The sequence below is a fragment of the Mauremys mutica genome, chromosome 16 (assembly GCF_020497125.1).
Source record: "Mauremys mutica isolate MM-2020 ecotype Southern chromosome 16, ASM2049712v1, whole genome shotgun sequence".
NCBI classification, from domain to species: Eukaryota; Metazoa; Chordata; order Testudines; family Geoemydidae; genus Mauremys; species Mauremys mutica.
This window is the reverse complement of record NC_059087.1, coordinates 10,899,676-10,924,108: the sequence shown is the minus strand read 5'-3', so window position 1 is coordinate 10,924,108 and position 24,433 is coordinate 10,899,676. Positions and strand designations below refer to the sequence as shown.

The window sequence follows — 24,433 nt, the reverse complement described above, 5'->3', positions numbered from 1 at the left end:
TGGATTTCCTTGTGGGTAAGCAATGAATGTAGTGAGAGACAGCCTCTACCCTAAAGAACTTACAGTCTAAATAGACAAGCTGGGAATAGCACCCAGGTCACCTGATTCTCAGTCCGGGCCGTGTCTTGATGCTAAAAGAAAGAGAATGCAAAAAAGGGGGTTGAGCAGCATCGAAGCGACACTCCTGAGCAAGAAACCCATCACACTACTGCCCCTTAAGCAGTCATTGCTGATGAGGAACACAAAGCAGCCAGCCCTTCCTCTTTGGAATTCGGTACACCACATCCACAGTTCTCTTCAGCTGAGCAGGCCCGAAGAGCACAGCAGGGAATCATGCTTGTGTCTACCAGATGGCACTGCAGATAGACACAGACTCAAATCAGCACCATTTATCTAGTACCTCCTCTTATTCTCCAGAACGTTGGCGGCTCAGACAAAAAGTGATGGCTGGAGCTGAACCAGCCCTAAATTTGTTCTGGGAAAACAAACGCCCCTCCCCTCCAATTTTACTAGCCATCTGTAGCTACAAACCATGATCATTGAGCTAAGCCAGTCAGTCTGTTGTGACCTAAATAGCACAAAAAGTAGCTATGCTCTGTACAGCTGTTTAATTTTGACTTACAAGTACAATGGCTCCCAGACTCCTCCCTCACACCTGTGTCTGAGTAATCGTTTGACTCTTTTCTTTGAATCAGACATAAAAATCCACACTCATGCATGTGACATTGTATTACACTTGTGTTAAGTGCTTTTAAAAAAAAAATGAATCACGTCCATAGGAAATAACTTAGGACCTCCTTTTCTAACCCCGTAGGTGACGGGAAATGCAAATTAATAAGGACATGAAATGGAACCCACAGCACATTTTCATGCATGATTTCTTCTTCCTTTGCTGTCTTTAAAGCTAGAAATGTGCACACTTTGTCTTTTATTTAAGTGCCCATCATAATAAATGTGTAACAGTAACTGAATCTCAGATTGGGGGCTCTCTGGTTGGTAGGAGCTGTGACGCTAAATACAATTAAGTATAGTTCACTGGAAAGACAAGTATTATTCTAAAGCTGTCTATTTTCCATTGACTAAAATGGATGTCAGGATTCAGAGACCACTGGGTATTTTCTTCAGACAGAGAAGTTATTTCCTGTTGCATGGAAGAAGAATCTGCAAATGCAAATAGTTCACGGTAAACAATTATGGAACTATTTAAAATAGATAAAATACTGAATATTCTGCCTTAAAAGACACTTTGCTTTGACTTCTTACGGATTATTGTTCTTCACACCTTAGCTTGGGTCACAACTGAGAAGGACATGAGCATGCCCCTAACCCCTCCTGGAGCTTTGTCCACATCACAAAACCACAGCATTGTTTACTACATGTGGCAACCTCTGCTCAGGGAGGGTGTACAATGGGTCAGGATTCAGGTGCAAGTGGCAGAGCTAGGTGGAAGTTTTAACAGTGTCTGCCAACAGTATATTTTGGCTTAAGACATTTGGCTATTGTTTCATGATGTGCCAAACTGAACAACAATGAGACCCCACCTTGGAGCAATATGTTGATTAAGTTTAACAGAGCTGTTCAGAAAATTACCTAGATGGTGGGAATGCTGGTGGAATGCTCAAGTGCAAACACGATATCCTGCAGTCTAACCAACTTTATGGAAAGTGTATACAGTGAATAAAATGATATTCAACACCTGTCTCGGAATACATGATCCAGATTCCCTGCCATAATAGATGCAAAACCTGCAGCCATATCTCCCCTGCTACAATGATCAATACCCCCCACAACACACCTTTCAAGGTCCATGGGTCCTACACATGCCTATAACATCATGTGGTGAACCTCATCCAGTGCATCCAAGGCCCCAACAATAAGTATGTGAGTGTAACTAGACAACTATACTCCTGAATGAACTCACACAGAAAAATGATGGAAGACAAAAAATACTATCACATGTGGGGGAACAATTTTCACAAAATGATCACTCCATAGCTGACCTCTCGAGCCTCATCCTCAAAGGAAACCTGCAGAACACTTCAAATGATGAGCCTGGGAGCTTAAATTCATAACTCTGCTAGACCCCAAATCTCATGGACTCAAGAGACACACTGATTTTATGTCTCATTACAACAGTCTGTAATACACTAACTGTCCTTTGTCCTATGACTGCAGAGGTGTTAATTGCCCAGTACATTTTAAATAGTTTCTTAAAATACACCTCTACCTCGATATAACACCACCCAATAGAACATGAATTCGGCTATAACGCTGTAAAGCAGCGCTCCGGGGGATCAAATCAAGTTCGATATAACACGGTTTCACCTATAATGCGGTAAGATTTTTTGGCTCCCGAGGACAGTGTTATATCAAGGTAGAGGTGTATGTGTTAACTCCTTGTATTTGGCTGTGACACTCTGATTACCCTTCTCAGATGTGAGGAAGAGCTCAGTATAGCTCAAAAGCTCATTTCTCTCACTAAGAGAAGTTGGTCCAATTAAAGATATTACCTCATCCACCTTGTCTCCTTCTGATCCAGATTAGAGAGATAATAAGTGTTGAAAATGTACATAAGGTAAATGGGTGCAATTCTAAGGTCAATGGGAGTTGCATCCAAGTAATTGAGAAAGGGATTTGGCCAACAATGTCAATTTCCAACTCCAGCAACACAGGGGGAATATTAAAATAAGCATAATGAAAAGAAACTATGTTGATTCAGAGACCATAATCTACTATTTAAGGCTTGATTGAACCAGCTCCTTAGAAGGCAAGAAAAGATGGATATGCTTCAAAACATCAGTATCACAGACTCACAGAAGATAGGGATGGAAAAGACTCTTAGCTCACATGATCCATCTCCCTTTCAAATATGGGGCTGTTGATGAAACTGCAATGCCTAGCACAATAACGTCTTGTCCTACACGCTGTGATAATACAAATAATAAATAATGATAATGTGATGAAAAAGCAGATGAAATAGAGGGAAGAGAGAAACATCAAAAGACAATCAAGCCAATGAAGTGGTATTTATTTAGTGACCTATTCAATCTTTGTTATTTTAGATTTATCCACAGACACTTTGTGACCAAGGTTCAAGGGAACTCTTCCAAAATCTGCACCCTAGTGCATGATGGACTGTAAACAGCCTGATTATCAATAATGGAAATTACGATTATCATTGGAAGAAATCATGACATATGATAGGGAATTAAACCCTTCAAGGGCACTTCCTGCATAATGGGGACATGGCTTTTTTGTTTTGTTTTTAAAAGACCTTTTCTGTGCAATGAGATTGTGGCCAAAGGGGGATCCAACACATGACACTTCCCTGGACATGTGTCACATTCAGTGGTGCATCTCCTGTAAAGGTAGCCACAAATATTCATGTGGAAAGCATTCTCTCTAATGGGGAATGGTCTTGGCTGTTCTCTTGCTGAAGAAAAGCAATGTTACCTTCTTGGCCAATTAAGAGAGCTAGCTCAGTGGTTTTCACTGTTGCTTATATTGACAGCAAGATTTGTATGAAAAAGATACGACTACACAATGTCTCAATCAGCTGAAAAACCCAGACGCTGGGTCATAGACTGATACAATGCACAGTAAATTAAGGAAGGAAGGAAGAAACAACCATCAACCATTATAGTTAATGACTCAAATTAGAGAAAGAAGCATGCCTGAGATGGAGATCCCTTGCTATTAAGAAATGACTGAAGATCTGGCAAGGGTAATCAGAATCTACAACTGCTGGGTTCATTGACAGGATGACAGTCTAGAAGGTTAGGTGTGACTCTTGAAGTGCTGAAAGATGTATTGGATCCATCTCATCTTGTTGCCATGGGAGATTTCCTGTGTAAAATCTGAAAGTGACTTTGGATTTGACACCTAGCATGAGAAATCCCACAATCTTCCATGTTTCTAATTCATTGGGTCTCTGGCAATGATCAGAAGCAGATGCACTGCAGGAGAGAAAGACACAGAGTGTAGCCAGAGGTGTTGAACATTGGTGTATTTTAGGGGTATGGAAACAACAGCAATTTTAGAGCCTACTCCTGATCCTGCTCTTATTGAAGTCCATGCAAGTTTTGTCATCCATATCAATGGGAACACCACCAGCAAAGCGTTTCCTTTTTCCTTGCTTAGAGATAAGTACACGAAAAAGCTGCATTTATTTAGATGCAAATTTATAAACCAGCTGCCTGTTTCCCCTCCCTAGCTCATAGGGAGGCTATTTACATCAACGCCTAGTTGCCAAACAGATCAAGAAATTAAAGCAGTTAGGTAGGAACTGCATTCTTAATGGAGAAAAGGCTCAGGCCGTGGGTTTAAAAAAGAATCTTAAGATATTACATGAGATAGTCTGACTCCAGTCTCACTGTTAATATGTTGACTATAGTAAGGAAACCAGAACAACCCAATCCTTTTGGGTCAGGATTTTCCCTATTCTGAGGTCTTAGTAGCTGTTATTTCACACCCTTTTTGTTACTGCCATGCTACTGGATGTGGACAATTAACTCCTTTAGGCTCCTTTGAAAATCCCAAACTGTGTGTCTATTATACACATAGAGAGCAGGCATATTTTTGTTCTGTGTTGGTATAGCAGGGTCCTGGTTCATGACAAGGGCTCCGATGCGCTGTGGTAAAACACATATTACATATCAATTACTCATGTGATATATAATGTATATGTAATATATACACTCACATCCATAATTAACTGTTTTCAAAAAGATGCTCTTATAAAAGAAGCCACTTGCTAGGAAAAGCAGAGCAGAGAAAGAAACATTAATGAACATGTTAGCCCAGTGGTGGGGGTTATTTCCAGTGTTCTTGGAAAAAGATAAATATTTCTTACTGATACCTAAACACTGTGCCCATGTAATGGCCTCAGAGCCTGCAATGAATTCTATCCCCCTTAAACATACAGATAGCTTTACTTTTATTCAGATATCTGAGGAATAATTATCTGAAAAAGTCCACATCCGTGATGTACACCTCTCATGTTTATCTCCATAGCTGAACAGCCCTATTAAGGCTATCACAGATGGGAAAACGAATATCAGTAAATACTGAATAGGGGAGATAGCTAAGGCCACCTGGTGATCTGCTTGTTCATATGTTTAACTAGCCCTTGATGGGGTTGTAGAATATCTTCTTGATAACGTAATTTCATAGCTTGCAATTGTCTTTCCGTTGCAGAGACTAACATGTACAGTCTTACAATTAAGGACAACATCGCAGCTTGTGATCTTTTTGTTTGATGTGCCAGCCATTGTGTCTCACAGCTTGGAGTGCCAGCTGAAGTCATTTGGAAGGGGACCGCCATTTAAAATTGGGGCGGCTCCTTCATTAGCCAAAGCACCACAGTCTTGGTGATGTCTCCACTCCAAGTGGCATCACCGGGAACAAACTGATACTAAAAAGACAGTTTTCATTTGCAATTTGAAACTCTGCCCACTGGTTTAAAAGTGCAGTAGCATTACATAGCTGGCTATGTGTCAATGATAATATTGTTACAATAGCTGTAATCAATAGATACTTGCAGAGTGAAATTACACAATCATACTATTTATGTACACACACAAATACATAGGTATACCACACACTATGCACACACACATAGACACGTGATAGATACATTAATGATTGTGAGGCATTCAGATTGTACACTAATAGGTGCCATAAAGTACGTATTTTAGATATATGCAGTATTTTACATTTTTATTTTTATATATAGCATCAATATTTTGTGCTTTCACACTGAAAGCACTTTACAAATAGTAAGGATGAAATCCTGATTTCATGGAAATCAATGGGAATTTTGCCATTGATTGCAGTAGAGACAGGATTTCACTCTAACAATCTACATGGATCATATCCTGAGGGGTCCTTCCTTAAGCATTGATCCTGCAGTCAGATCCTCGCACTCCACACTGATGTCAGATTGCAGGATTGGTTTTTTACTCATTTCTTAGGCAAAACTCCCAGTGACTCAGTTGGGCATTTTGCCCCAGTGCAGATCAAGGCTTACAGGATTTGGCCTCTCCTAGCAATGGTGTGAACTGCAATAACGTTTTTGGTGCTATGAGTTTACCCACTTATCCATTTGGCAGATGTACGTTGTAGCTCCTATGAAAACAATGTCGTCACTGGTATGTGTGAAGTTTAGGGGAGGTGGACGTGTGCAGTACAAAGTCACTTTGGGCAAAGGGGTTTGAAAACCATGGGGATTACACAATAGCTGTCATGGGCAGTCCTGTGGTTTATCTCGTATTTATGGACGCAGTATTCCTCTGTTTAAATTTCTTTCACTTCAGAGCAGCAAATGACCGGGCAGCATCCAAGATGGATAACAGGCAGGAGGTAAATATAGTGAAAGTAAAACTGTGCCGTAAGAGAGCCATGAGGTTCCAGACAGGAAGAATGGCCTCGTGCAAAAGGTATATGACTGAGACGCCGATTGGGGTTCAAGTCCCTGTTCTGCCACAGACGCCTCATGTAGCCTTGGGCAAGTCTCTCAGTCAACTTCTCTGTGCCCCCCCATTGGTGAAAGGGGGCTATAAAACCTTCTTTGTCCATCCAGGGTGTTTAGACTTTGGAGCAGGGGCTGTTACTAGGGGTGTGTACAATACCTAGCGTAACTGGGCCCCTCTCTCAGCTGAGGCGCCTAGGTTCTACTAGACTACGAATAACAAACACTAAAAATGAACATGATATAAACACATCCCAAACAGGAACCATCTCAATGAGACCATTCAAAGATGAAGGTAGCACTCAACGTGAGGAAGGGAGGCAGAAGCCGGCCCACAGTGATAATATTTTCTGGCAGTGGCATAATACTGAGGGTAGACAGTAGCAGATGCGGGGGAGGTGGTAAGGTAACATCTGAGTGGCTAGGGGGAAATGAATGATTCCTCCTGCATTTCTAAAAGGTTTTATATCGACAATAAGACTTGACTCTCCAGGGCAAACACGTTCACTAAATAAACATTTTGAAATAATCAGATAGTGTCTGACACATACATTATTTCTATGGTCACTCTGGAGATTTGTGGGCTTGTTTTATTTGGGAAGATTAACATGCTACTGATTATTAATGGGTTACGTTCTCCTTCTAATGGGGGTATCCATCTTCTGTGGCTTTCTTAAACTCTTCAATTTTTTAATAGGTATGGCCACTGAGTGGTGCAGGAGCGCTTGGCTTGTTTGTGGATTTCAGAATCCCATTTGAAACAAAGTGGAAGTGAAATTGCCAGCTTCTGTCAAACTCTCTCCGTTTAATTTAGTCCATTTTCAAATCAGCAGGGAAAAATTTCTAGCTTCTCTTGCCTCATTTTGGCTGAATGTCATTAATTTTTGATAAGCACAAGCAATAACGAAGACACACAATCAAGTTTCTTAGGGGACTGCTAATAAAAACAAAGGAAAGAAAAAAATCATGCTCCTTGTTATTTCCTCTCTCTGTTCCTGGATTCCCCCTCCCCTCCCCTTTAAATGGTTTATTGATTTAATGGACTTTATAGCAAATTCAAGAACGCAAAGCACATGGCGGGCAGAGGCAAGATGATTTCATTAATGAAAGGAGATACTGTACAGACACCAGAGATATAGGACAGGCAAGGGGCTGAGAGAGAGCGACACTCAGGAAAATTGCATTATTGACCAGACACATGTCTAACAGGCCAGTGGTATTTGAAAGTATAACTGCTACCCGTAGCATGTGTGTAAAAGAGAGACATACCAAGTACATTAAATATATGCAGAATCAAGGGTCCAATTCTTCACTCCTTACTTAAGCAAAAACTTCCTTTGACTTCATCAGGAGCTTTGCAAGATCGGGCCTGTGATGGTCTTAGCCATTAAACGGTCTTCAAGTGCAGCTAAGTTCCTAAGCCTATCATGCTAGCCAGTGACACTCAGGACTAAAGGATCCAAATCAATTTGTTTACCATTGGCTACGAAAGGGATGTGCCTGAAATGCGTCAGACATGGGAAAAATTTGAAATGGCCCAAGAAGCCTCAAAGTATGTCTGGCAAGCATTTGAAAGATGGGTAAACTGAGACACAGGGTTTGCCCAAGATCACATACTGAGAATGGCAGAGGCAGGAACTAAATCCAAAATCCTGGCTCCCAGTCCTATATTCCAACCACTAAACCACCCTTACTTACATCTGTGAATATGAGAGACAGTCTCCCAGTACCTGTTTGGGTAAGGTGGGAGTGGTGAGGAGGAATTAGTTAGACTCAGATGAATTCTGTTTATCATCTCCTGCCCCTGACTCCTGTAACTTCATGCATTCTTAAAACATATGGTGCAGGATACTTCATGCCAGCTGGCATCTCCAGTATTAGTCACTGCTTTTCAATGCCTGCAATTTGTCCAGGGTCCAGTATATAAAGAACAGCATTTTCTGCTGGATCAGCCTAAGCTTTAAGCCCACAGAAAATTTCTTGATATTGGCACACACATGCACACCACCCCTATATATAAAGATCCACAAGTGCAGACAGGGCTTAGATGGATTGGTTTGGTTTCTGTTGTTGACATAATATATTCAGCAGGAGGCCCTCTACCTTCTGTTAGTTCCTCAAGTTGAGAATTCAAGATCACTAAGAGGTTATAAGCAAAACTTTTAGATTTGAGTTGCTTTTGAATTGTTTCCAAACACAAAGAGGAACAGAATGCATCTTAAATGATATAAGCTGTTTTCTTCTGCTGACTCCACTCTTTTCCTCTGGTCTGTTCTGGATAAACCAAAATTTAGTAACAAAAACCCCTGCACCAACACCCCTTTTCTAACTCATTAGTACTCAGCGCCTGCCTTGTCTCAAATCAACTCTATATTTCACTGGAGCCGGTCTAGAGCAATGGATCCATAACCACTCAGGCCTTTTCACTCGTCACCAGGGGCAGCTCCAGACCCCAGCACGCCAAGCGCATGCTTGGGGCGGCAAGCCGCGGGGGGCGCTCTGCGGGCGCTGCGAGGGCGGCAAGCAGGCTGTCCTCGACAGCTTGCCTGTTGAGGATCCTCCGAAGCCGCGGGACCAGCGGACCCTCCGCAGGCAAGCCGCGGAAGGCAGCCTGCCTGCTGTGCTTGGGGCAGCAAAATTCCTAGAGCCGCCCCTGCTCATCACTATGCTACACAAGGTGGCTGTCCAGGACTCTGTGATCATAAGAAGGGAGAGAACTCAGGTCTTTCAGCTAAAAATAATCCCTAAAAGCCCAAACAAAAACAAAACAAACAAAACATCACCTCCCCGGCCCCAACTAGCTGAGCTAATAGAGGGTATCTTTTAGATGTACCAGTATATGAGGAAAAAAGAACAGGAGTACTTGTGGCACCTTAGAGACTAACACATTTATTTGAGCATAAGCTTTCGTGGGCTACAGCCCACTTCATCGGAGGCATAGAATGGAACATATAGTGAGGAGATATACATACAGAGAACATGAAAACAGTATATCAGGGTTTTCAACCCACACGTGGGAACTGATCCAAAGCCCATAGGCATCTATTCATTGACTTCAGTGGGCCTTTGATCAAGTCTTATATCCCAGGAAGTAGAGTCATGTTTCCTCTGAGTTTGACACTGTTTTAGAAAGAGGACCCCCACCCAGAGGCTGACCTAAACTCTGACATGTTGACCAGGTAAAGCTCTCTCTCAAGCACTCCTCATTTCAGGGGACACTACTCATTTCAGACCCATAGTTACCTAGGTTGATGTCCCTTTTCTTTTACTGCTGAAAAATGTTTACGACAGAAATCATCATGCAACTGTAATTAGAAGGGGCGTTAATTACACTGAGGAGATGGAGCCCACAGCACACTGTTAGGTCCCTTCATTAATAATTTTTGTGTGTCCCTTGTTGTCATACATTGTGTTCCACATTTGCACCTTGGCAGGTTCATTTCCCATAACGAGTGTTGGCAGTTGCTTCTCCCATAAAGCATCATGGGAACTCCTCTGGGTGAGGGGGAAACTGGGTAACGTGGAGTCCCTGGTCATGATGCATTATGGGAAATGTTGTCCAGCTGGGGATCCCAGCCCATAGAGGTGAATGGGGACATGAGGTGCAAACTACAACTCCCATAAGGCACTACACCAAAAATTTCAGCCAAAAATGTCCAGGGAAAATTTAAAAAAAAAAAAAAAAAAAAAAAAAAAAGGGAAAAGTTTTTCTTTTTCATCACAATTTTCCACAGATTTTTTTTGGGGGGTGACGGGGGACCAGCCATACCTCTAATTTTGGCCCAATGAGCTCTGCAACCACGGTTTCCTCTGGTCACATTCTAGTCCATGGGTCGTGTAGGTATGGGCACAATGTGACTCCTCTACATAGGTTCTCTTTTGGCAACCTCTGCTCATGTCCTCCAGACTATACAAAGGGGCCTCATCCCCATTCTTTAACCCCACCTCCTCCTTTCCAAGGGCTCTGTCAGAGAGAGGTGGGTTACATGAGGGAAGCTCACTAGGAGTCTACTCCAAAACATGTACAATCCTTGGTTATTTACAAGAGGCTAGGAAGACAGGAGGCAGTGTAGACAGCAATGCAGCCTGTGACAGTCAAGATTCAATCTGCAGCAATTACTGAAAGTTTACTGTACCCATTTTTTAACTAACAGAGAATTTCAAAAAGCTTACAAGGGTAATATATTGCATTGTTCTAGAATTTATTATTGTTCCGGGGAGTAATGAATCTTGCAGAAGGACAATCAACTTTGATAGAAAAAAATACAGAATACAAGTCAGATGGCTCGGAATCTGATTAAAATTAATGTGGCTGTTGCTTCCATTTCATTTGCTGAAGCCCCCTTTCTCCTCCAGCATGCTATTGCTGCTGCTGACAATGAGGCTGCTCTGCATGTCCTTTAAGTATTCAGTCTGCTTTTTCTGAAGAGGAGGAAACATCCACGTGCCCACACAGTGGGTTTCTTTGGCTTGATTCGGATCTCAGTTACACTGGTGTGAATCGAGAAAGTTAGTGGAGTTATACTGGGGTAAGCAAGATCAGAATCAGGCCCTCTCTTCTCCCTCTGAAGCACACTCAACTCACAGACTGATCCTGTCCCTGAATGTCATATTCAGATAAGGATTCCATTCGTGGGGCTACTGACAGGACAAAGGTATGCAGTCTTGGGCCCTTAATTTAAATCTAGCTACAGTAAACACAGAATTTCATTTAAATGTCCATCTGTTCACTCACTCAAGAAACCTTTGCCCATGAGCATTCTAAGATAGTCTCATTATTTTTTCTGTATCTGTTAGCCAATATTTTGCTATACTTTCTCCCCAAACCACTCACTATTTCTCAGTTTAAATTAAATTATAACTTTAAAATTACTTAACCAATTTTCTTCAAGCCTTGCTTATCTCTTAGATCTCAATGAGATTTAAAAAACAAGCTAAGTTTGATGTTTCTTCCATCATCCATCGTGGAGTCTGTAAATTCATCAGTTATAAGGCCAGAAAGGACCATAATGATCATCTAGTCTGGTCACCTACACAACACAGGCCATAGAATTTCACCCAGTAGTTCATGTGACAGAGGGAATTATTCTTCCTTACTCTACATATGTGAAGTATGTCATGCTATCATCACAAATAACTTGAGGTTGAACTAGAGTACATCTTTAGTTGTCAGTACACAACTAGGCCGTATCAGGAGAAAAGGCCCATTGGTACTTACTATAAGTTAAACTATCTTAACTAGTTCATGAAGATGCTTACGGCCAATCTACCAACTCTTACTCACTTGAGTGATCCCACTGACTTAACTGAGAATACTTACATGAACATGGACTTGCAGGATCAGGCCGTTAGTTTGTATTCCTGATAGGTCCCCATCAATGTCAATTAGCAATCAATGCTTCATGTAGACAAGTTTTCCTAGCAGTGCAAATCCTTCCTTATTCATGTATATAATCCTGTTGACTTCAATAGTCTGCTAATGCGACTCAGGTCCTCTCGCATGAGCAAGGGGTTGCAGACCCAGGCTGCTAGTATGTGATAACTACAAATATACTGAGGAATGCTGACAGCAATGATCTCCTCGGAAAAATCAGGGGGCCAGATGCAATAAAAATGCTTGCCTCCTTCACAAGTGTTGAAGTGCTTCCCTTGCACTGCATCCCAGGCTGTGCAGAGACTAAAAAGGAATAAAAATCACATTTCAGAGGATTACATATGCCTATGCAGATTTCAGCCACATGGCATACAGATGGAATTTTTATTGCATCTTGTCCTTTGACGGTGCTGCATGGAATGTTTTTCTCTTATTATTGCTACAAATATATAGTTGGCTGTGGGCAGTCACTGGTTGTTTGGCCTTTGGTTGTTTTTACATCTCCCTTGGACCAGTCAAATCACAGAGCAATGTTCTATAAGCAGGGTGCTAATTATACTCTGTCCATCAATATTAAGGTAACAAAAGAGGTCTTCTCACAACAGAAATCTATGGGTTTTTTCCCCCCTTAGCAGTATCGGGGTCTGGCTGGCCCAGGAGATTGTTAAGGGAATGTAAAGCTCTTCCTTTCTGGATTATTCATTTGAATCAAGACCAAGTCGCCAGTGATCATAAATTGTTATTAGCACCTTCTGACTGTCCAGTGGCCTCTGTGAAATGGATCAGTGGCCTCAGCCCACTTCCTAATGGAGAGGTGCTCACAATGCGAAAATCATTCTTGCATCCTTGGGGCCAGTCTTAGTAGAGGAGTGCGACCCAAGGACTTCTTGATGCCAACTTGCAGAAGGCACAGGCGTGCATAAGAGTTTCAGGGATCCCTGGGTCTTGTATTTATATTCTAGCTCACCATGCAAGGTTCATGTAAGGTCTCTACTGAAAGCCTGTGTCACACTGATCATAATATTCGTTGCAAAATGTAAGTACAGGCAATATGTAAAGAGATATGTATCTAGATGGGAAATTATATTCATTAAGGCAGGTCCCCCAGAGGTAGCATATCTTAAATCAGGTCCTCCCAGATAGGAGATACTTGTTTCCCTGCCTGACCATGGTGTATTTCACACTGAAAGTTGAATTGCATATTGAGTTAAATGTTAATTAAGAGATTGCACAGATTTCAGGAGAAGAAATTAACAGGAAGAGGTGAACAATGCAGGAGGAAACCCTGGTTATAGGCAAATAAAAAAGGACTGGTCCAATATATCTAGGGGGGTAGAAAGACACCCTTGCATCCTTCATCTAGGGGGACAGGGTACCAGTGAGCTTGATCTCATTAAAGAAGGATCTCAGCCATCCTGGCTGAAAATGTTACAAGAGAGACTTTGGGTGAGCAAAAACAATAAGGAGTCTGGTGGCACCTTAAAGACTAACAGATTTATTTGGGCATAAGCTTTTGTGGGTAAAAAACCCACTTCTTCAGACATATGGAGTTTAAGAAGAGGGCATCTTGTTACTTGTGTTAAGACTCTAGATTGAATGTTATGGTTACACAATGCGGACACCTCAATCTCCAGAAGCAAGGACCAGCACCGAGCTCCATAGGGGGCAGACAGAGGGTAGGGCCATTGCTCCTCATGCCTTTGTCATTAGCACCAGCTGCATGGGGGAGCATACTCTGCACCCTTGCCAAGGGCAGTGTTGCGGGAAGAGTCAGAAGCCCAGACCTCCTGGAGCTCTCCCTCTGGCAATGCAGCTCTGGGCTGACCTATTATTTCCCCCCTCCTACACCCGCAAGTGGAACTGCTGCATTTAAAGTAAATATTCCCAGTGACAGGCCTGACAAATATCCTTGGTGATGAGAATGTGTCTGGATAATGAATTGTAAATGGAAAGCAAGGCAAGGCAAACACAAGGCTAACACCAAACTGAAGGTGAGAAGTTGTGATTTTTTTAATCCTGGGGGTAACTCATTATATCACTAAGGCTTATAAAAGTCCAGGTGAATTTATTTTCCCAGGTTCACTCATTACCTTCCATTACAATAACGTGTCTCCTTGTTATCTAGTTAGTTTTGCTGCCTGTACAGAAGCACCTCAGGCCCTCCTTAATTATATCCCAGCATAAACAATGTGCTGCTTGGGTAGGTGGATCTCACCTAACGGTTAATGACCGTGGGAACTAGTCCCCAGAAACATTAACCCTTTCTTTATAGATCAAAATGATCATTAAAAATTGGCCAATTAAAAGAATTTGCTCCAGTTTTTCAGCATGAAGCAGAGTTAACCTACTTACTGCTGCCAAACACACCAACTACCTAAGCCAGCAGAGCACCTGCTGCATTTCCAAACATACCTTATCATTGTTCAGCAGAGTGTCTATTTAAAGTGACAGCACCGGAATATGGAGGTGAGTCCTAGGGTAAACTGCAAACGTTCACCTCCTGCAACAAACATGCTAAGTAACTTGAGCCAGTTGGTAATCAATTAACTGGAGCTAAAAGAGGATCACAAAGTCTAGTCTGGATCACTATTAGTCCTGTGACTTGTATTCTTTAGGGAAGAGGTGTAATCTAGTGGTCAGAGCAGCAGACATGTAGTCAGTGTTGCTGAGCTGTGTTTCCAATTCTGCCAGTGTCTGACTGTGAGACCTTGCGCAAGTCACTTAAGTGCTCAGTGCCTCAGTTTCCCCAGTTGTAAAATAAGTATAACAGCGCAGGAATGTTATGAGACTTATTTAGTGAGCGCTTTGGGTGAAAGGTGCTACAGAGGTGCAAGGTATTCAGTAAGCAGTTGCTACCACCAATGTCAAAACCATGGGTGGCCTTTGGAGGCTGCTGTCTGTCATAATGCCACAAGACCCCTTGGAAAAATCTTGGTTCTGCCTCTGCAACAGTCTCCTGGGGAAGTTTACAGGCTGAGCTTTACCTCGGGGATTCTTAATTGCCCAGCAGGTGTGATAGCCTTATAGTTTAGTAATGTCTCTGCCTGTGAATTCCAGTTCTGTGTCAGCTGCAAGCTTCAGCAGAAGATCAGCCATTGAAATCAGTCCCTCGCTCCTGCTGAGAAATGCTCCTTTGCACCCAATCTGGCCGAGGAGGCAGTAACTGTGGGTACATATGGAAAATATGGTACTTGGCAGCTACGCGTCAAAAATACATAGCTCTGGAATGTCCTTTTCAAGCATTATCATATGGGTCCAGAGTAGACTTTTCAGCTGGCTTATTATGGGGCCTCTCCACAGTCTCTGCTCATGCACATGTGGCAGCTGTGAAGTTGGCCATGGGGCTGTATTGACTGGTCAGGCTTTTTAATCAGCTGTCTTTTCAGATATAAACCATGGCTTAAAAAAATCTTGAAGGGGGCAGGGGAGGTTGTTGTGTCCCTAGGCCACTGCTTAGAGGGAGCCCCAAATTCTTGACTCTCATGGGATGTCAATCAGCTGAAAGTGAGATCAAGATAACCTAATAGTGGCAAGGCAAAAATCAGATCTCCAAATAACAGGAACGTTGAACTTGCCACAACACGACATCACATTTCATCTCAGTCTGATACTGTAGATTTTGACCTCTCTGGGGCAGGCAGGGACGGTCTTTTTGGGTTATTTGTCTGTACAGTGCCTAGCACAATGGGGCCCTGATCCTTGATTGGCATTCCTAGGCACTACCGTAATACAAACAATAAATTAGAAAGTCACTGAAAATCTCAAAGGACACTTTAGCTGCTTCATCATTTGTTATTGGAGCTCCCACTTGTCAAGGCAGAGAAACATATATCCTAAGTCTTTCATCAATCTCTCTCTAATACAGCAAGAAAAACTGGCAAGGAAAACCAAGAGTTCCCTAAATAGCACACTTTACACATAGAATACTCTACACATCTGGAAGCCTGCTGACCCCATCTCTCCTTGGCTCTTAGAAAATCCCAAAGTAATCCATTCAATAGAGGCTGTTAGGAGATGGGGTGGAAGAAAAAAGGAAAATCATATACTGTTGAGTTGCATGGAACATGACATGCAACCTGATCCAATGGAAAAATGAAGCCCAACCATCTGGGTTAGCTTTATTGATCCATCCTTATTCCCCTCAAAAGGGGGAACTGAATATGACGGTACTAAAGAGAAAGAAAAAACAGGCCAGAGGCAAAAGTTCAATGACGGGCTCTAATGGACAGGATACATTAACAAAGACAAAGTCAAATTGAGCCATTTTGAATTCTTTTCATTTCTATCTGTGGCTTCTGATCAATTTGGGATCAATGCACACATCTTATCCTTTTGTTGCTTTTGTTTTCTGTAGGGCAGATAACAAAGGACCCTGCTTTGAACAAACGGACCAAATCAACAGTGACTGACAGTGGACAGCTTCTTTAACTGAAACAGCTTTCAATGCTGTATTTGACATGGACAATTCACAAGCAGATCCTTTGGGTCAGAATCTGGTCTCAGTTACTCTGGTATAAAATTAGAGCAATGCTACTGTCTTTAGTGGAAATTGTATCAGTGTAAATCTAGAGAGTAAGCAAGCAAATTCTGGCCTCACTTAAACCAATGCGATGCCACTGTTTTCAATGGGGTTTCAGGTCTGTAAATACGGTGACCAGACAGCAAATGTGAAAAATTGAGAGATGGTGGGGAGTAATAGGAACCAATATAAGAACAAGACCCAAAAATCAGGACTGTCCCTATAAAATCGGGACATCTGGTCACCCTATCTGCAAGTGATGTGGGTCTTAACCTCAATTTAGTCCCTCTCTGTTGACAGGATCATATGATAGACTCTTAAACCTGTTACTGCTCTCTCCTAAAAGACTTACCTTTGTAGTTTAACTGGTAAAAAGCTCAGGAGTTTTTACTACTGGAGGTCCCAAGTTCAACCCACACTGTCAGTACAAAGGTGGGATGGGTAGGTTACAGAATTTGGCCCTTCATATTTAATTTACCCAGTTCCAGTTACAACATAATTTTACTTTAAAAAATACATATCCTGTTACAAAATAGCCAAGATAATTTTTTACATCAACTATATTTCCTTCAAATCGAAATGTATGTTTTGCCTCATTCATCATTCCACTCAACTGGGAAAATATTTGTTCAGTTGAAGAAAAGTTCAGCATGGCACATATTTGTTGGTTCATTTGTATGCAGCAAATTAGAAAACGAATTTGTTTAGATATCTTCAGATATCCTGAAGAACTCCTGAACTGTGTGGCTCCTCATATCTTCTTCATTCATTTCTTTGTGGCTAACAGGAAGGAGACGTCCTTCTGCATCTGTTACCTTGGCTTGGAGATCGATGAAAGGAGGGAGGACCTCACAGTGTGAAGTCATAGGTTTGTAGGGTGACCAGATGTCCCTATTTTATAGAGACAGTCCCGATATTTGAGGCTTTTTCTTATATAGGCACCTATTACCCCTCACTTGCTATCTGGTCACCCTATAAGTTTGTGTGGCTCCTTTGTGATGAGACTATTATCCACTAGAGACCAACCTGGGGATAAATTCATTTAATTTGTGGGCTACAGATTCCTGATGACCTTTGCTTTCTGATGAAAAAAGTTAAACATGCATGAAAATTGCAAAGCATGTTTTTAGATTGGGCTATGGTTCACAGCTCTGCATTCTGAATGTATGGCCACTCACTCTCATGAGAGAACCTTCAATACAGAATCATAGCAATGTAGGGCTGGAAGAGAGCTAGAGAGCTCATCTAGTCCAGCCCCCTGTGCTGAGGCGGAACTAAGTAACCCCAGATCATCCCTGAAGGGTGTTTGTCCAAGCTGTTCTTAAAAACCTCCAACGATGGGGATTCCACAACATACCATATACTCAATTACAAAGGCAAACGCAGGTCTTTCTCAATGAAACAATGTAGGATCATGGAACACACTTACAGTAGGTATGGAGCTATACTGAGTAATGCTAAGCAAAAAAGAACCTCATTTATGCATTACTGCTACCCAGAGGCTGATTTGTCATGCACACATACCATCTATGTGACACAAAAGCATATTCCCCTGAGCTGGAGTTAACCAGTGGCTTACAGGATGCTATTAAACAAAGGGAAGGATACACCGGGCATCAGTGTCACTCAAATCCTACCCGAAGCAGCAAAAATAAATCAAAATAGAAAAATATAATAAATCTCTGCATGTGTATAGCACATGCCATCCCAGGTTACAAACACACATGGACCCACTGTGTGTTTGGTGTCATCCCCATTTTACAGATGGAAATATGTAAAGGACAAAGAAGTTACACAACTGCCCAAGGTGACACAAGGAGCCTGGAGCAGAGCCAGCATAGAACCCAGTGCTTTTGACATCCAGCTGGTGCCTTCACCACTTTGACTAGCTGGATTTTATGCAGGTGAAGTATAGAGAAGGATTTCATCTCCGTGATTCAAAGTCAGGGTGCTCCATTGCCACTATTCTATTTTATGGGCTGCTTTCTTAGCTGCAACTCTTCTGTGCCACTTGCATGGGGTTCAGGAAGTCTTGCACTGGCCTTTCTGTGACTTCAAGGTGAATTTTCTACAAGAACTGGTAAACTATCCTACAGGAAAGAGGTCTACTATAATGCTGATGTTGCTTTATTGGTTTGGGTATCAACTGAGCAGTCAACACGTGCATGGTTCTGCTGATGGACCTGTCCCACAGTGACTTCTTAGTAGGAGAAATGCTTCTTAAATACAACTGTTTAATCAACTGGAGCTGTCCCATGAATAGTCTCTTGTACAAGCTTCTATCTCTTGGCTTGGTGTTGAACTGCACATAAATGTTGAGGCTTCATAATGAAATGGGATTGTGTGTTTGTGTGTGTGTGTATGTGCGTGCGTGCACCACAAAAGTGAACGAGTTGGAGTTTTGTTTTTTATCTCATTAGGTGGCAAAAATCAATACAGCCGGCTGCATTTGCTCATGATAGGATAGAAATTTGAGGAGGCTGTGGAAAGTAAGCTGTGCAACTCAGTACACCTTAATTGGCAAGCTCTAAGGTAAGTTGTGATTAATTGAAGAGGTTTTCAAAAGCAGCTAAGCAGACAATTAATCAAGCTCCTATGAAGGCACTTTTCTAATTGATCCAGGAATAAGCAATATCAAAGCAGAACTGCTTAAACAGAACACTTCTCAGACATCAGTTCTATAGTAGAGAGTTAAATCTTTGCAAGATCGCTCTTTTCTGTAAATTGTGGTGCACATTTTTTATTGTGACAGGGGAAATCTTTTTCTCTTCTCTCTCTTTCTCACACACCCTATTGTCTAATGAATTTTATAAGGCTTTCAATACCCTTCCTGCACCATGATGGAAACCTATCCCCACTGTTTCTTATCTTACACTTGAAGTGAGAGGCACATACATCCTCGTCAACATCACATGTCCCAGAATGAAAAATGAATGTCTTAGAGTGCACTGATACTGAAGCACAATGACAAGTTATTTTCCAAGTAGCAGATTTAAGCTTTTGGTGGTGCAAAGGCTGATTGGGGATGCCTTTTGATACAATGCCCCCAGTGGTAATCATTTAGTAAACATTCTTGATGACTGAGGGTAAAACCATGAAAAAAATACAGCTGGTTGGAAGGTGATAAGTACTTTCTGTGGAAAAAAATAATTTATTTCTATTTTTTAATTTGGGGAGCGAGGTTGCCAGAGCTTCTGGCCTGTCTGCAGTTTGCCAGGAATGCCTATTACCCTCCCACACCCTGTGCCTCATCCTAAATGGAATAACCACACGGTGGATTATGGTGGTGGCCACCTGCTGCACTGAACCCTGACCTACATGGCTATGTTGATATTGTAGGTTCAGTTCTTTCTGACAATGTCAATTCCTTAATCTCTTCTGTTCCATTATACCAGAGCTGAACTGCTCTAATCCCTAAGAAACTCAATTCTTCTTTTCCCCATGTCTCTCCTATTTTTAAGATCATTAGAAAGAGGGTAATATGAATGTGTAATCTTTTCAGCTTTGTAAGTTTTAGTCTAGCATTTGAACAGCTCACGTGAGAGACACTCCACTTCTGTGATCCTGGGGTTATATTTATCCCAACAAAAGATTTCTTGTTTCCAGCTTCCTGATATTTATTTTTCCTTCCGCCTTCCTTGCATCTGGTGTTCTTTATGTTGTTGTCTGTTATCTTATGCCAACATAATCCACTTGCTGCTCTAGAGAGCTGGAACACAAATTTTACCCAGCTAATGGATGGGACTGTCCTCACATTAAGTTTCTCTCTAGATATACATCTACAGATAGATATACGTTTTTTAACATCTCTTGTTAATCCATGTATATATTTTATATTATTTTACTCTACCTGGTAATCACCTTTAAAAATAACTGTAACTGTTTGTATTACCTTTATTATGGTTGTGCCTAGAGGCCTCAAATGAGATTGTGCTAGGCACTGTAGAAACACATAGTAAGATATAGTCCCAGCCCTTATAATCTAAATAGACGAGACAGAAAAAGGGTGGGAGGGGAAACAGAGGTACAGATTTTCCTAGCTCACACAGCAGGCCAGTCACAGAGTCAGGACAAGAACCCAAATGTCCTCAGTCCCAGACTGGTGCCCTAACCACTGGCCCACACTGCCTGTGTTTGTAACTGCAAAGATTCCTTCTTACAGTTCCCTTCTCCAATGACATAATTCTGAAAGAAGCAGTTTTGCTATCTGGACACAATTCATGTTGAAATCGATCTGGTCTATTTACTTGTAGTATTTTTTCCTCCAAATTATTGAAGAAAAATACTTGCCATAAAACACCAGGACCTAGGTTTTATGCGGGAGATGGGCACATGCTTTACAGTTTGTTGCTGAGAGGGACAGTGAAGTACAACTTCTCAGCAGACACAGCATCACACTCTCTCTTTTTGTGTCTCTACTTCTGAACAAGAGAATTGCCAGGTAATCAGCTCTGCTGGAGATTAACGTTTAAATGAAGAAAGTATCCTGGCTGGAGCTGCAGTGTTAGCTAACAGAAAACTGTGAAAATTCCCTTTATCTACTAATAACCCACCAGCAAAGCCAATTTTGTATTGGCATCTCATCCAGTTAGATTCTATTAGCACAATGTGTTATGGCTGCTGCCAAGTGTTATCACAAGGTACACCAGAGAAACGGACACACACAAGGAACCTTTGCAAAGTGAAGGGTTTTAAGGTATAATTTTGTCTTTTAAATCCCTTGCAAAAATCATAATGCTCGCCGGTACTGCCATTGGTACATCCAGGGTTTCATCCCGTATTCCCTTTGCACCCCAGGTTTCACTAAATTGGGACTCAGGCCGCTAGAGAAACCAACATAAAAGGATGCATTTTAATCTCTCAGAGACATGTGCACGTCCATCTGTATCTTGCCTTAGTGACTATGTATAAAAATAGATCAGGCATGAAATACAGAGCCAGAGCCAATGGATTCTTTAAAAAATAGAAGGGGAAGGGGTGGTAAATTCTGCCAGAAGATAGACATATGTAGCTTCATTGGAAGCATTGAATGAATCTCCCTAAGGCCAGAATCTGACCTGAAGAAGCTGTCTTAAGTATGTGCTTAAGTCTTTACAGGACTGAGGACGTAATATTTATTGCCATATTTAGCTCTACAGGTAATCGAAGGCAACATTTCTCTCTCAGCCCAGTTCTGAAGCACACAACTCTCTACTGACTTCAATGAACTTTGGAGCAGGATCTATGGGAGTAAATCTCCCAAGGATATCGGCAGGAGTTCCACTGACATAGCGGAGAAGTTGAGGACTGCCGTACTAATCGCAAAAAATAATTCTTCCCCAGTTATCTAGCACATGACAATATTACCAGATAAAAGGAAAAAACATGTAACAATATAATAAATAAAAGAGGGCCAGAATTTCACTAATAAAAACCATCAACGGAAAGTATCTTTCAGTATTAAAGTCTGCACTGGTCCTTTAATTTTGGCAAACATCCTGTTTTCGCCTAAATATCATTGGGACTGCTCCAGCTCGAGGAGTTTACACACACACATTGACTTCAATGGGAGCAGGACTTTTTTTTTTTTTCCAATTAACATGAGGAAAAAATCCCCCACAAAAGGTAGGCTATTCAAGCAGAATTTGTTCAGAATAGACTCTTTTCCAAGGATTTTCCAAACAGACCAAGGGACTTTTCTTTCTTTTACAGATACTTTCTGTTCTCTCCCTAAAACCAGAGTGCTTTATGCAGGGGTGGCTCCAGGCACCAGCATGCCAAGCGCGTGCTTGGGGCGGCAAGCCACGGGAGGCGCTCTGCTGGTCGCCATGAGGGCGGCAGGCAGGTTGCCTTCGGCGGCGTGCCTGCGGAGGGTCTGCTGGTCCCGCGGCTTCGGCGGACCTCCCGCAGGCGTGCCGCCGAATCCGCGGGACCGGGGACCTCCCGCAGGCAAGCCACTGAAGGCAGCCTCCTTGCTGTGCTTGGGGCGGCACAATACCTAGAGCCGCCCCTGGCTTTATGGTGCTAGGGAACAGCCAGCTAATTAGTCTAGGCTTCATCCTGCTAAATACTGAGCACTTTCAACTCCCATTTCTGAACAGGAGTTGCAGGTGGTATGTGCCCCCAAGAGTTGTCAGTGTCCCTAGCCTCTGTTTGCCGGAAGCTGGGAATGAGCGACAAGGAATGGATCACTTGATGATTACCTGTTCTGCTCATTCCCTCTGGGGCACCTGGCATTGGCCACTGTCGGAAGACAGGATACTGGGCTAGATGGACCTTTGGTCTGACCCAGTATGGCCGTTCTTATGATCAAACCCTATAGCACTTAATGGAAAAATTAAAAAGCGACCAGCAAGTATATTTTGCCCTCTGTTACCAACTGGTAGTCTAGAGGGAACTGTGAAAGAACAGTTTAAAACAGGGGAACTCAAGGTTTAAAGGGTAAGGACCAGATTTTTTTTTTAAAGGGGCAGCATCTTTTGTGTGTGTGTGGGCAGTTAGTCTAAATTGCATGATTTGCACGCACAATGAAACGCGTGTGTGATTCTGGCAAGTGCTTATTGCTCCTATTAAAAAAAGGATATCCAATTGACATCAACAGAGATTCCAACACATAGGGAGAGTATTATTATACCAAGGCGGAGTAGTGCCATGCTGATCTCAGAAAAGAATTCTTCCCTGATTATCTAGTGGGCAGAGACCACCTCTTTGCCGATCAGTCTCAAAGGCCGCTTTGTACCTTCACAGAATGACAGTCATTTAAAGATGGGACAGAGCACCATGCTTTCCAGAGAATCTCTTACCATTGCTAGTGGAACTATTCCTACCAGGTCCTTCTGGCAGATGAAGATTTCAGAGAGGGCTATGTCCGTTGTCCCCTTCCGAGGGTATTCCACCTGCCATGTGATTGGCTGCGTTCCAGAAAGACTGCTGAAACTGGCTATTTCAAAGTTCATCTGCACGACTTCACTGAATAAACTGTTACTTCTGGAAAGATGAAAAAAGGGAAAGGGAAGAGATATTATAGTGATTTAGGAGGACAAATGAATCATATTAACTACTGGAAAATGTAGGTATTTATACAACAAACCTTTTGCAAACAAGAATTATTCAAAATGTGCTTCCCACCAAGGTTAAGAATAGTGAGGTAGAGTTCCTCACTTTACTTTGATCCAGGATGAGGTGTACGATATAAGCAAAGATGTTTACTCAACCGTGTATTTTTATAATTTTGCAAATGTGATTCGATCCCAACAGTGAGTCTGATTCTCTTATTTTGTACATTAGTATAGCCAGGAGTATCAACAATGAAGTAGATGAAGATATTCCAGTCAAACTGGTGCAGGTGAGAACAGAGCCAAACCCAATGTTATCTATCTCAAAGTGAATCATTATAACTATATGAATTGTTCACAATGAGACTCAATTTAAAGTCATTAACTGAGACATGGAGTCAACATGAGACAAGAAAAGACCTAATATGGTTAAACAGGAAGATTCAAGAGGTTATTTAAGCCATTTTTTATTCTTTAAGTTACACTTTGTGACAGTAGCTTGTATGATTATTTTAAAAGTAAAACCCTTTCCATCCAAATTATTGTTTCAATGGTGGATTATCCTTTGGATGGCTTAGTCAGAAAAGTCTTCATATTAGCTAATGTTTTAAATGCCTTTACTTAGTATAAAAGCTTCCTCGCTTGAAAGAGAGAAACGGAGACACTTGTATGACGTGGGTATACTTTCTTTCATGCATTTTTGAGATAGTAATTTCGTGGGATAATGTGATGGATGTATAGGTGGAGCAGTTCATAACTCAAGGTCAGCTCATTCCCATTTGAAGAGTTCCTACTAAATAAATCTTATTGCTTATAAATACAAGGCAACTGTGATAACTCTGGTTTATGCACTTGTGGAACACCCCAAAAGGAAAACATATTGGATTGAACTTGTAATTTATTTGAAGGCATGATTATACGCAAAGACACCTGGATCATCCTAGCTACTGAGTTCATGTAGCTGTTAAAGACACCATTATGCCTTAGATTAATGGTACCTGGGAAGGTATTATTCTCACCATTTCTAGGTCTGATGC

General features: G+C 41.8%; 1 protein-coding gene across 3 annotated transcripts in view; it reads right to left on the bottom strand.

The window, feature by feature from the left end:
* TMEM132C (transmembrane protein 132C) overlaps window positions 1–24,433 on the bottom strand; it is a 301,970-nt gene that overhangs the window by 52,198 nt on the left and 225,339 nt on the right. For all 3 annotated transcript variants that reach the window (XM_044990544.1, XM_044990546.1, XM_044990545.1), the window contains one exon: window positions 23,145–23,328. In XM_044990544.1, coding sequence (XP_044846479.1) covers window positions 23,145–23,328 — 184 coding nt within the window. The remainder of the gene's footprint in view (window positions 1–23,144; window positions 23,329–24,433) is intronic.